The 13,789-nt window shown below is 45.6% G+C and overlaps 1 protein-coding gene across 2 annotated transcripts in view; it reads left to right on the top strand.

The window, feature by feature from the left end:
• The window catches only part of LOC109897225 (microtubule-associated serine/threonine-protein kinase 2), a 146,653-nt gene that overhangs the window by 114,173 nt on the left and 18,691 nt on the right, over positions 1–13,789 (top strand). For both annotated transcript variants that reach the window (XM_031833704.1, XM_031833703.1), the window contains 3 exons: positions 6,001–6,076; positions 6,294–6,503; positions 12,229–12,330. In XM_031833704.1, coding sequence (XP_031689564.1) covers positions 6,001–6,076; positions 6,294–6,503; positions 12,229–12,330 — 388 coding nt within the window. The remainder of the gene's footprint in view (positions 1–6,000; positions 6,077–6,293; positions 6,504–12,228; positions 12,331–13,789) is intronic.

Below are 13,789 nucleotides of genomic sequence, written 5' to 3'. Positions count from 1 at the left end.
ATGTCTTTATTCTTTTGGAACTTCTGTGAGTGTAATGTTTACTGTTCATTTTATTGTTTATTTCACTTTTGTATATTATCTACTTCACTTGCTTTGGCAATGTTACCAAATGTTTCCCATGCCAATAAAGCACCTTGAATTGAATTGAATTGGGTGATGGAGTGCTGCATCAGATTTCCTGGCCTCCACACTCACCCGACCTCAACCCAATTTGAGATGGTTTGGGATGATTTGGACCTCAGAGTGAAGGAAAAGCAAGACTGTTGGAAAAGCATTCCAGGTCTCTACCTCATGAAGCTGGTTGAGAGAATGCCAAGAGTGTGGAAAGCTGTCATCAATGCAAATGGTGGCTACTTTGCAGAATCTCAAATATAAAATATATTTTGGTTACTACATGATTCCATATGTGTTATTTCATAGTTTTGATGTCTTCAATGTAGAAAATAGTAAAGATAAGAAAAGAAAGAAAGAAAAGGCCTTAAATGAGTGTCCAAACCTTTGACTGGTATTCATTGGCTATGTCATAGCTCATTTATAAACAATAATATTGATACATTACTAACCCAAACACTTAATCTTCAAAAATGACAAGTTAGTTCGTGGTTCATGGTGATTTCAGAACCAAAGTGTGTGTGTGGAGGGGGGGGGGGCATAGGCTACGCCCCACCCCCACCCCCCACCTAATGTGATAGTAGGGTGGTAGATGCCTAGTCTCCTTTATGGCTCAGCTCAGGTGCCTAGATAGCACATACACCATAGACAGACACACACACACACACACACACACACACACACACACACACACACACACACACACACACACACACACACACACACACACACACACACACACACACACACACACACACACACACACACACACACACAGAAGTCAGCTCAGACAGATCCAGATCAGCAGCTAATTTTAATTTAGAATGGAAAACTCATGTGTTTGTGCGTCAAATGTTACTGCATCGAATCGTATCTCATCGAACCGAATCGCATCGAATCATTTCAGACTATAACGTATCGTTCCTGTATTTTATCAGAGCCCATGTATCTAGATCCATATCGAATCGTCTTGAAAGGGAAAGATGAACATCCTTAGGGAAAGCACGGGAGGGAGGGAGAAAGCTGAGTCTCAGACCAGCTAATTAAGATTAAAGAAAGAAGCAATCATATGTTAATTTCATGGCCTTATAATCAGCCATGCTGAGAGTGATGACTGCAGTGCTTATTCTCATGTCCTTCCTATCTCTCTACCTCTTCCTCTGTTTTTCTCTCGCTCTCTCTCTCTCTCTCTCTCTCTCTCTCTCTCTCTCTCTCTCTATCCATCTCTATCTCACCCTCTCTCTCTCGCTCTCTTTCTCCGTCTTTCTCTCTTTCCCTCTCTCTTTCTCTTCCCACTCTCATTCTTCTGGAGTTGTAGAAATAATCTCAACATGTTCATCCATCATAGGCTTGTCATATCCAGCGGTGGGTCCTGTTTTAATGAGCAGCACAGAGCCTCACAGACAGACACAGAGACAGTCACACACACACACAGTCACAGACGGTGTATTTAATTAAACACTTCTACCCTTCCCTCAGCAGCTCAGCCCTTCATTTTGGGTGTCACCTTGTTGAATGTATTACCCATGTCATTAGCGTCTCATCGAATGGGGCTCTGAGGTGCTCACACACACAAACATACAGTGGCTTGTGAGAGTATTCACCCCCCTTGGCATTTTTCCTATTTTGTTGCCTTACAACCTGGAGTTAAAAATGTTTGGGGGTTTGTATCATTTGATTTGCATGTCTACCACTTTGAAGATGCAAAATATGTTTTATTGTGAAGCAAACAAGAAATAAGACAAAAAAACAGAACTCGAAAGTGCATAACTATTCACCCCCCCCCCCCCCCCCAAAGTCAATATTTTGTAGAGCCACCTTTTGCAGCAATTACAGTAGCAAGTCTCTTGGAGTATGTCTCTATAAGCTTGGCACATCTAGCCACTGGGATTGTTGCCCATTCTTCAAGGCATCCTGCTCCAGCTCCTTCAAGTTGGATGGGTTCCGCTGGTGTACAGCAATCTTTAAGTCATACCACAGGTTCTCAATTGGATTGAGGTCTGGGCTTTGACTAGGCCATTTCAAGACATTTAAATGTTTTCCCTTAAACCACTCGAGTGGTGCTTTAGCAGTATGCTTAGGGTCATGGAAGGTGAACCTGTCACGGTCGTCATAACGAGGAGACCAAGGTGCAGCGTGATTTGAATACATTCTTCTTTATTTACAAAGAACACTAAACAAACTAACCATGTAACAAAACGAACGTGACGCTAATAACGAGTGCTGACAGGCAACTACACATAGACAATAACCCACAAACCAAAATGGCAACCTAAATAGGATCCCCAATCAGAGACAACGATAAACAGCTGTCTCTGATTGGGAACCAATTCAGGCCACCATAGACCTACATTTACCTAGACAATACCCAAAACCCCATAGATATACAAAAAACCCTAGACAAGACGAAAACACACATACCACCCTCATCACACCCTGACCTAACCAAAATAATAAAGAAAACAAAGATAAATAAGGTCAGGGTGTGACACAACCTCCAAAGCTCAATTTTAGTCTCATCTGACCAGAGTACCTTCTTCCATGTGTTTGGGGAGTCTCCCACATGCCTTTTGGCAAACAGCAAACGTGTTTGCTTATTTTTTACTTTAAGCATTGGCTTTTTTCTGGCCACTCTTCCGTAAAGCCCAGCTCTGTGGAGTGTACGGCTTAAAGTGGTCCTAATGGACAGATACTCCAATCTCTGCTGTGGAGCTTTGCAGCTCCTTCAGGGTTATCTTTGGTCTCTTTGTTGCCTCTCTGATTAATGCTCTCCTTGCCTGGTCCTTGAGTTTTGTTGGGCGGCCCTCTCTCAGGTTTGTTGTGATGCCATATTCTTTCCATTTAATAGTGCTCCATGGGATGTTCAAAGTTTCTGATAGTTTTTATAACCCAACCCTGATCTGTACTTCTCCACAACTATGTCCCTGACCTGTTTGGAGAGCTCCTTGGTCTTAATGGTGCCCCTTGCTTGGTGGTGCCCCTTGCTTAGTGTTGTTGCAGACTCTGGGGCCATTCAGAACAGGTGTATATATATATACTGAGATAATGTGACACTTAGATTGCACACAGGTGGACTTTAATTCACTAATTATGTGACATCTGAAGGTTATTGGTTGCACTAGATCTTATTTAGGGGCTTCATAGCAAAGGGGGTGAGTACATATGTACGCACCAATTTTCTGTTATTTTTTCATTCCACTTCACCAATTTGGTCTATTTTGTGCATGCCCATTACATGAAATCCAAATAAAAATCAATTTATTAAATTACAGGTTGTAATGTCACAAAATAGGAAAAACGCCTAGGGGGATGAATACTTTTGCAAGGCACTGTACATACACCTCCCTGCCCCTCACACACACACACACACACACACACACACACACACACACGCACACACACACACACACACACACACACACACACACACACACACACACACACACACACACACACACACACACCCCTCCCTGCCCAGCCTCTTCTCTGTCACGGTCAATTAGGTCCTTCATTTCCCCAGTCTCATGCCTCACTGGTGTTGGGGCAATGTTATTCTCTCTCTCTCTCTTCTCTCTCTCGCTCTGATTCACTTCATTTGTCCTCTTAATCATCCTCTACCTTTTTTCTTTTGAGCACCCGTTTCACGTAATCTGACATCAGTGTTTAAAAAGCCAATTCACCCGTTTCTAAAACGCTAATCCTTTAAGAGAAATAGTATTGTGCTGCAGTATATAAATGAATAGCAACAACAGGATTCAACGGTCTTCAAAGTTCAAGTTTATTTCAAAAATCTTCTCAGCCTATTGACACACAGGCTTATACTGTAGATCCAAAACCTTTCCCCCCCACAAGTAGAATTTGAGTCTGTGTTCAAGGTCGTTTTCTCAAATGACTTATGAACATCATTTTCTAGGCTGTCAGTCTGATGTTAGTCATTCTCAGGACCTTAATGATTCTATTAGCAGCTCGTTTGGATGTGAGGCTTATTCAATAAAGTCACATATCACTCAAAGCAACTCCACTCACAGACAAAGGAAAATATCCTTAAAATATTTGAGTATTTATGAAGCAGCCACTGTGCATCAATCTCTGTCGGAGCTAACCTTTTGGTTGCTGTGGCAGCAGTGGCATGGCTATGATTGTATTTCTGAGTGATTAAAAAAATTTAAAATTAAAAAAGAACAGTGGTGTGTGGCAGGACTCAGAGCTGAGAACGTTTCTCCTCTCAGTTCGTGAAGATGACTGGCATATATTTTATTTTATAAGCAGACAGTTCTACTAAATTAGTATGTTAGGCGTGTGTAAGAGAAGCAGAGGATATGCGAATATGTTCTGAGAAGCTCACCTTCCAGCAAGAGTGTTAAGATGATGATAAACAGCTCCTATGAGGTTGACCTCATATGTCACATTCAGTGTGATCTCATTCAATTATGCTGGGTAATAGGCAACAGAATGGCTCATAAGATGAGCGAGCTGTCGGTGGAGGACGATAGGCAATACCTCATCCCCCTGGTCACATGACCACACCTCCACACGACACACAGATGACTCACACAAACAGTCACATCTGTGGACCCCAAATTCAATTTTGTGCCGGCCACACATTCCCCAGCCGCTTCCAATACAATGCTATATAACACAGCCGCTCAGATTGGAATGTCTCTCTCTCTCTCTCTCTCTCTCTCTCTCTCTCTCTCTCTCTCTCTCTCACACACACCATGTCTCAGAAGGGAGTCTCATTGTCGCCTCATTGCTTCAGACAGAACCCCCAGTTTATTCTCTGCTGTGGTGGTGTGAGTGAGAGACAGAAAGGTCATGGCTGTCTCCATTTGTTCCTGCTAGCCAGACTTTTGATGTGGAGAGCGAGATGGAGAGAGAGAGAGAGAGAGAGAAGGGGCTGATGCACACAGACTAAATGAGCCATCACCGCTACACATCACGCTCCCCAGGGAACTGACCTTTCCAGCCATAGACATCCACCAGTATGAAATCCTCGATGAAGTCCTGACAGGCAGATAGGGTCCTCAGACTGACTCTCAGACACACTGTCAGGAACATAACGCACACATCCCCTGCCTGGTCTCAAGAGCCATCAGCTCTTCATGTGTGTGTGACATACAGTATGTGTGTAGCCATGTATGTCCATGTCTGTGTTTCTGACCTAAGAGCTGTCATCCTCTTCAATGTATCTCATGCCCTCTCTGTCTGACCTGACCTCCCTCCATCCACAGTATCCCTCTACTGGTGCCTTGGGACTTGGAGCTCACTTCTGTCATGCTGTACTGCAGCTCAGGGATACTGAAAAACACAGAACCCTACTACCATGCAGTATACTAGTCTCTCTGGACTTATGTAAACTAGACTCCCAAGCTACAGTCTCTCTGGACTGGTGTAAACCAGACCGCCAAGCTACAGTCTCTCTGGACTTATGTAAACTAGACTCCCAAGCTACAGTCTCTCTGGACTGGTGTAGACCAGACCACCAAGTGTAGTCTAGAACTCCAAGCTACAGTCTCTCTGGGCTGGTGTATATCAGACCACCAAGCTACAGTCTCTCTGGACTTGTGTCAACCAGAACACCAAGCTACAGTCTCTCTGGACTGGTGCCGACCAGGCCACCAAGTGTAGTCTAGACCCCCAAGCTACAGTCTCTCTGGGCTGGTGTAGACCAGACCACCAAGCTACAGTCTCTCTGGACTTGTGTAAACCAGAACACCAAGCTACAATCTCTCCGGACTGGTGTAGACCAGACCGCCAAGCTACAGTCTCTCTGGACTGGTGTAGACCAGACCACCAATTTACCGTCTCTCAGGACTGGTGTAGACCAGAATACCAAGCTACAGTCTCTTAGTTCTCCACTCATATCTCTGTATGTTTGTCTTTTTTCAGCCCTGGTCGCTCACCCATTTCCTTTGACCATGAGATCCTCATGATGAACCATGTCTACAAGGAGCGCTTTCCCAAGGTACCTTCCCATAAGAATGATTCATTCATATCAGTCTTAACATTTGTTTATTATGACTTAGTTGACATTAATACATTCAGAAATGAAATACCTAGAATTAAAATCTTAACCAATTAATGACAGTCCTTCAATGAGCTTTTCCATTGTAATAAAGCTCTCTATGAGTTGTCTGGAAGGTGAGCATATGTGAGTCAACTCTCCCCCCTCTCGTCCCCAGGCCACGGCTCAGATGGAGGACCGTCTGGCTGACTTCCTATCGTCCTCGGCTCCTGACAAGGTGATGCCCCTGGCCGATGGGGTCCTCAGCTTCATCCACCACCAGGTCATAGAGCTGTCCAGAGACTGCCTGGATAAAAGCCGCGAGGGTTGCATCACCTCACACTACTTTTACGAGCTGCAGGAGAACCTGGAGAAACTGCTACAAGACGTGAGTGGACTGTTTGTTTTAATTTTGGGAGTTAAGGTGGATTTGAGGAGTTTCATCCTTTGCACTGATATTCGCCAACATCAGTAGAACAATTAATTAAGTGACGATATCGTCCAATTCGTGTTAATTTAGACACCTGTTTGTTAACCCCCGTCACGCATTGTTTCACTAAGGTCCTCACTCATCATCATTAAGTCTGTCATGCAGTTTGTCAACACACCGTGATGTCATAGGATGAGGACACCACTTTGACCCGTTTAGGTCATCAGAAAAACATAAACACCCTCCCTCTCTCCTTCTCCCCCTCCCACCCCCATCTCTCTCTCTCTCTCTCTTTCTGTCCATATGGGACACATTCCCCCACACATGCCACCAATATGTTAGTCACAAGACGGGTTGGTCTGTGTTAGGATTTGAGAGACGTTCAATAGTGTGTGTGATGTCATTGATGTCTCTGTTATCTCAGTTACAGTGCCGGGGTGCTCATGGTTGTGACATTATTGCTCCTAGTGGCCTCGCCCGGCGCCCCCCAGTCGATGGAGGGTGGGGTGGGGGAGGGGGGGGTCTCCTGTCCCTGATTCTAATTTCATGGCCCAGCAGTCAGCAGAGGTGATTGATGAATCTCCCAGACACCCAGGAGGAGGGGTGCACCGAGAAAGAGGGAGGGAGGGAGGGAGGGAGGGGGGGAGGGGGGGAGAGAGAGAGAGAGAGACAAAGTTAGGGAGGGAGGGAGGGGGGGAGGGATGAAGCCATAAGAGGAGGGGTCTGCGGGGAGTCTTCCAGTCTTGGATTGGCTGTTTAAACCATCCTGTGTTAGGGCTGATGCCTGTTAGAATGTGGTTTGTGTGTGAGAGACACAGAGAGAGAAAGAAAGAAAGAAGCAGACAGAGTATTAACCCCACGAGAGCCACATGCTGGCCACATTTGGAGAACAGAAAGAACATTGTATCACCTTCACGGAACTAATTGGGCGACATGGTTCGGGGGGCTTAGCAGAACGCAGTAGGTGGCGGCGATATAAACGTGCTGTGGAATGAGGCAGTGAACAGGTACCCAGAGTGGAGGGATCCGGATGGCCAGCGTCGCGTTTTTTCCCCGTTATTTCCATCGATCTGGCCCAGGATGATGTGTCGCGTGTCGTGGCAGAGGAGGCTGGAGGAAGAGGAGGTGCTGCAACATGTTTTGGAGCAGAGGGAGTGGAGGAGAAAGTGGAGCACACTCACATGGGAGTGTGATCACAACGCTTTTCCAGTTAAGTTGTTGTCTTGTTGTCTGTTTGGGGGTGGGGGGGGCGCTGTTTGGACTGAGGTCAGGTCAAGGTCTCTGCTGGACCGTCTTGGTTGGTTACAGGTATATCTGTGACAAGGGATCGGCATTGTGATAGTTGATGCTTATTATTTAGTAACAAATGGTAGGGTATTGCATACTTAAACTTTTTTGGCTTGGAAAAGGACCTCTTGTCATATGTTGTCTGCCGCACACCTTAGTATGTTGATTCAGTGTATGTTATATGGCACCTACATGCAGTCAGTCCATGTTGTGTGCCAGATGTAGCGGTCAGTGCTCTTCTCCATTGTCTTGTTCTTCACCCCTCTAACCCTATCCCCCTTTCAGTCTCTGTCTTGTCACAGCTCCAGGCCACTACTCTAACCCTCCTCTAGCCAGGCCAGGCCATCCATCCATTCCCATATATCCATTCACCCCACGCGGCGACACCATTTAAAAAACGTCACAGGAGACCACCTGATCCACCTCAACCCCTACCTCGACCTCGGGCCTGAGTGACTTGTCGCCATAGCAACCCCCCGCCTCTGGCCCAAGAAGGACCCCTGTGTAGACTTTAGAGGCCCAGGTCACCTGAGGTGGGGAATGAGGTAGTTAGCTAGCTAGTTTGCCTGCTCAGCACTCTCCATCAGTCACAGTGTGTCAGAGGAGGTCCTTTGGCTAGCTGGCCATCACTCACTGGTAGTCAGGTTTTTACAGACAGTTTAGAGGATGCACACACTCGCACAGACGTACAACACACACAAAGCCACACCCATTTGCACACACTCACACACATACAGAGACACTAGGGGTGTGCCGATCGTATCCGTTTTATCACACTTGATACTCGGATTCAGATTTAGTCTTGATCGGAAAACCCGGACGTGCCCTTTAAATGCTGGTAAAGTCTAAACCTCAAGTGCACATTACTGCGCTATCACTCAGAGTGCATCATTATGTTCCTTCACTCATTGACACACATTGTTAGACGACCCGACAGATGAAAACGTACTTTAGTCCTATTCAATTATCAACAAAATAGGCTACTAAATAGCCTAATGTATGGCTGGCTACTAGTGCCTGCATTTATTCCAGACACAGATTTAAATGAAGGTAGGCTAATTCGCTTGCCCCTGTATATTGTTTCACTTTCGAGAGGAGCAAAACTTCTCTCTACTGACACTTATGCCACATTTGTATCATAAAAATAAACTACATTTGTCATTTTATTTTCTAATGATATGTCGCTGGGTAAACATGCCTGGGCGAGAATAAATAATAATAGCAAAGCAAGTAGGGTTTGGATCACGATATAACGACAGATGTTGTCAGCAATGGAATAATTATACGGACAGACAGTGGGCATACTAAACAACGCCACATAGACAGACAAAACGACCATATAACCTCAGCAAAGTCAACAGGAAATAACTAGATTGAACAACAATGACTAGCTACGGATTCTGCTTCATACACAATGTTTAGAGAAGGGGAGACTTGTGCCCTGAGACGGGTGACTGCGATTGAGTGAAACAGAACCGCGTGTTTTAATGTGTGGTGAAATGAGAGCAGAGGGAGAGCGGCTTATTCTAATCCAATCGTTGCAGCTGGCTCAACCGATACCCTGCCTGTTTCTTTACAGACAGATGAACTAGCCAATAGTTGTTTGGAGCACACAGCCCTTCACACTGTTTGAGTGAAAGAGAGATGTGTGCTGCCAGCTGAAAATGACTTTTCTCAGATCACGGATAATTACAAAAAATACTTGTGTCCTAATCATATTTGGAAAATTGTCCATATCCGTTACGATACTCGTTTTGTCTGTGTACTCTGAGACACTCTTCTCTCCCTCTCTCTCACTCACACACACACACACACACACACACACACACACACACACACACACACACACACACGCACAGACACACACACACACCAACTGTCTCTCACACTGACACAGCGTAGTTAATTAGCCGTTGTGAGTGTGAATGACGGTCCCACCGCTGCCCATTACTCACCAATCACTTGTCTATAATGGGAGGAGATCCTCCATTCCTCCCTCCATCTTCAGCACTTTGGCGCTTTCATTACCTTTATAAATTATTCAGGAGCTGATTGGAGCCCCTAGGGCCCCTGCTGCCTGCCTACCTAGCAGCCTGTCTAGCTGCCTGCCTGGTCAGCCTGCCTGCCTGTGTGTGTGTGTGTGTGTCTGTCTGCCTGCCTGGTCAGTCTGCCTGCCTGTGTCTGTCTGCCTGCCTGCCTGTCTAGCTGCGTGCATGAGCTGCCTGCCTGGTCTGTCTGTCTGCCTGCCTGCCTGTCTAGCTGCCTGCCTGGTCCGTCTGCCTGCCTAGCTGCCTGCCTGCCTGGTCTGTCTGTCTAGCTACCTGCCTGTCACTATGGGATGTTTCTATTAGCCCGTGGCCGACGGACACCTGGCCAGGCCTTGTTTATTAACAGTCTCTGGCTCTCTATTAGGCTGCCTTCCACTATATCTACCTGATGGATGTGTGTTTTACACACTTTGTCCATCTTCCCCCCTTCAGTGTTTTCAAGTATCAGAGGTGCTCTCTAGGTGGTTTTCTGTGGTAAATTACTCTGTCCAAACTGACAGCATGTTCCGTGGTATATTTTCACTGTATCAGTGAGGTCATTCTGCTTTAGCTAGCTATCTGCCTCTCAGTGTCAGTCTTTATTGTATGTTTAAGTGATAATACCAGAGAAGCCGGTGTTTGGAGGAAATATTGGCATGGGTGTTCGTAGAGGGCCAGAAAACCGTGCCAAGATATCCTCCAAACAATGGCTTCGAGGGCTTCACTTTTATACAATGGGTCACCAACATATTCAAATAATGATTGACATATTTTAAATTAAAAAGTTTATTTTTATGAATTTATTAAAACTATTTCATCCTTCCACAAGATATCGTCCTGACACAAATCTAGGGTTGCTACTCGAGCCGGCTGGTTGTTCATTCTATCAGTTCGGTTGACAGATGTCACGCCCTGACCTTAGAGATCCTTTCAATTCTCTATTTGGTAGGTCAGGGTGTGACTCGGGTGGGAAATCTATGTTTATATTTCTTTGTTGGCTGAGTATGGTTCCCAATCAGAGGCAGCTGTCTATCGTTCTCTCTGATTGGGGATCATACTTAGGCAGCCCTTTTTCCCACCTTCTGTTGTGGTATTTTGTCTTTGGTTGCATGTGTTTGCACTCCTAGCTTTACGTTCGTTGAGTTGTTTATTGGTTTTGGTGGAACATTTCAAATTAAAAGAAAATGTACACCTACCACGCTGCACCTTGGTCTTCATTTAGCGACGAGCGTTGCACCAGAGACCCGACCCAGTCGTTCTGTCTTTTTGTTCTGGTACCTATGGACGCGACCCAGCAGTTTGTTCTAAACGTTCTATTGCCATACTGACTGGCAACGTTCTTATCTCTTGCTTGCTAGCTAGCCAACTACGGCTAACTTACAGTCACGTCAAACATTGCAGCCAGAATAACAACATTGTGATGGCATTTCCATTTGTTTAGGCTGTTTTCCAATGACATTGATTTGGACACATCCATAACAGTGAGCTAATGAGGCGCGATTTCGCCCGGCATAGAGAATGTGCTCTTTCATCAGGACACTGTGGTTCAGAGGAGCTAGCCAACAACACATCTGACACAATATTTTCAAACTGAAGCTGGAAAGACTGCAAACCAGCTGCACTTCATTTCATTTGACCTTTTTTCAATTGACATTTCTTTGTATATATCCATAAAAATGGTGCCAGCTGATTCATGATTTCAACTGGCTGAGAAACTCTGACTGTGTTTGTCTAACGACAAGTTCCATACTATGGGACAGCAGGAGATCGAATATGAATATTGAAACAATGTTGCAAATGTCGGAGAGACAGACAGCAAGGTTTATACAAATACCCGCTTTTGAAAACTAAATATTAGTCTAAAAGAAATGTGAGTTAAGGTCTAGATGCTTTTTATAGTGGAGATCAAGTTTATAAATTACCTGGCTGGGTTGTTGAGACAGTGGATTGAGCAGTCAGATGGAACAGAGTAAATAGGCATTTTAACATCATAGATTTAGCCAGTGTTAACTTGTGTAATAGACACCGGCTGGAATGCGGTTTTAACCAATCAACATTCAGCATTAGACCCACCCGCATAATGGAGTGTATCGACTGCATGTATCTTTTCATCCTCTTTCCTGTGTCATCTATGAAAATGGACAGATAGGTGAATCTGTTTTTATACGAAAAACCAAGTCTGGTTGATGTAGAATTGATTATATACTACTGATTGTGTATAAACTATCTTTCTGATCGTGTGTAGACTAACACCATTCTATCTTTCCCCCATGTACCTCTGAGGTGACTGCCTATTGCGGCAAGTAGTACTGATGGTTTCATACTACCAGTGTACTTTCTAACTCTTCTTCTCTCCTCTCTGTGTCTAGGCTCACGAGCGCTCTGAGAGTGTGGAAGTCACATTTGTGACCCAGCTGGTGAGGAAGCTGATGATCGTCATCGCTCGGCCGGCACGCCTGCTGGAATGTCTGGTAAGAGGAACGAGAGGGGGGAGACGGGGAATTATCGGAGGTGTTTTCCCAACAATACTTCCTTCAAATGAATGAACATCTCACACCTAAGTGCTTACCGGAGGGAGATAGACGATGAATGTCTATGTCACGGTTTTCAAGATGACACAAAAAATTACATTTTCTTATTTTTCTCATAAATGGGTTCCTATTTGCAAAAGACAGTCATTTTCTCCCTATAGTTAATAAGCCACCTAGCCATTTACTCCTAATCGTGTGACAACTCAACCATTATTATTATTGTCATCTGTCCTCAGAGGCAGATGCACTGCACGTGCAACAGCCTACAGCACATACTTTATGTATCACCCATAGGAGCTCCCTCCCATCCATCCAGCCACCCAGCTCCATTTCTCAAGCAGCCCAAGCATGCGGCTGCTCTCTGCCCAGCTAGGGAGAGGGCAGTGGGGTGGCCTATCCGGTGCTTCATCACCCCCTTCTCCTCCTCCATAGCTAAGCAGCTGGAACCATCCCTCCACCTCATCACTCTCTCTGGAGCTGGGAGGTAGAGAGGGAATGACAGAGAGGGGGGTGGAGAGAGGGAGAGGCTGCCACGTTGCTCACGTCTGTATTTTTGACTAATCACATGCAGCCGATCCTGTGACAACACACAAGATGGGTTTTTACAAATGGACATACACACAGCTTGGAGAGAGGTGGTGGTGGGGGTACACTGGGTGGTAGAATACATATCGGCAAGTCCAGATCGGAGGAGTCTGCAGTCACATGCGGTGTCCCACAGGGGTCAGTGCTGGGGCCTATCCTGTTTTTAATTTACATGCTCCCTCTGCTAAATCCTCCAAGATTACAACATCAACTTCCACTGCTACGCTAACGATACCCAGGTCTACATTAACACAAAACTGGACTCCATCTCTGCCCTAGCAAAACTCAGCAGCTCCCTAAAGGACATCAGGGCATAGATGAATGAGAATTTCCCTCAGTTGAACAGTAGCAATACTGAGGCTATGCTTATTGGGAAAACCAAGCAGGTCACCAGTGCTGGAAACCTCCCAGCCAAATCGCTACAGAGGCTCCGTCTAATCCAGAACAGTGCTGCCAGGGTCCTGACCAGGACCAAGAAGTCTGACCACATCACCCTGATCCTGGCTCAACTCCACTGGCTACCGGTCAACTACAGGATCGACCTAAAAATTCCAATGCTTTTCGGCCACCTCACACTCTCCTCTCCAGCCACTCCCTACTGAAACACGTCTCCGAACTATCGGGGACCGAGCCTTCTGCTACCTAACCCCTCGCCTATGGAATGCTCTCCCTGACCATCTGAGATCTAGTCTGGGCACCGGTCTTTTTAGCTAACATTCCATTCCTTTCCACTCCATGACATTGCCAAAGAGACTGCCGTTCGGCAATCTCAACATTCAATATACAGCTGGATTTACGGCAGAGTTGCTCATTG

Source organism: Oncorhynchus kisutch, linkage group LG10 (assembly GCF_002021735.2).
Source record: "Oncorhynchus kisutch isolate 150728-3 linkage group LG10, Okis_V2, whole genome shotgun sequence".
Classification (NCBI taxonomy): domain Eukaryota; kingdom Metazoa; phylum Chordata; class Actinopteri; order Salmoniformes; family Salmonidae; genus Oncorhynchus; species Oncorhynchus kisutch.
This window is presented reverse-complemented; position numbering and strand designations above follow the sequence as displayed.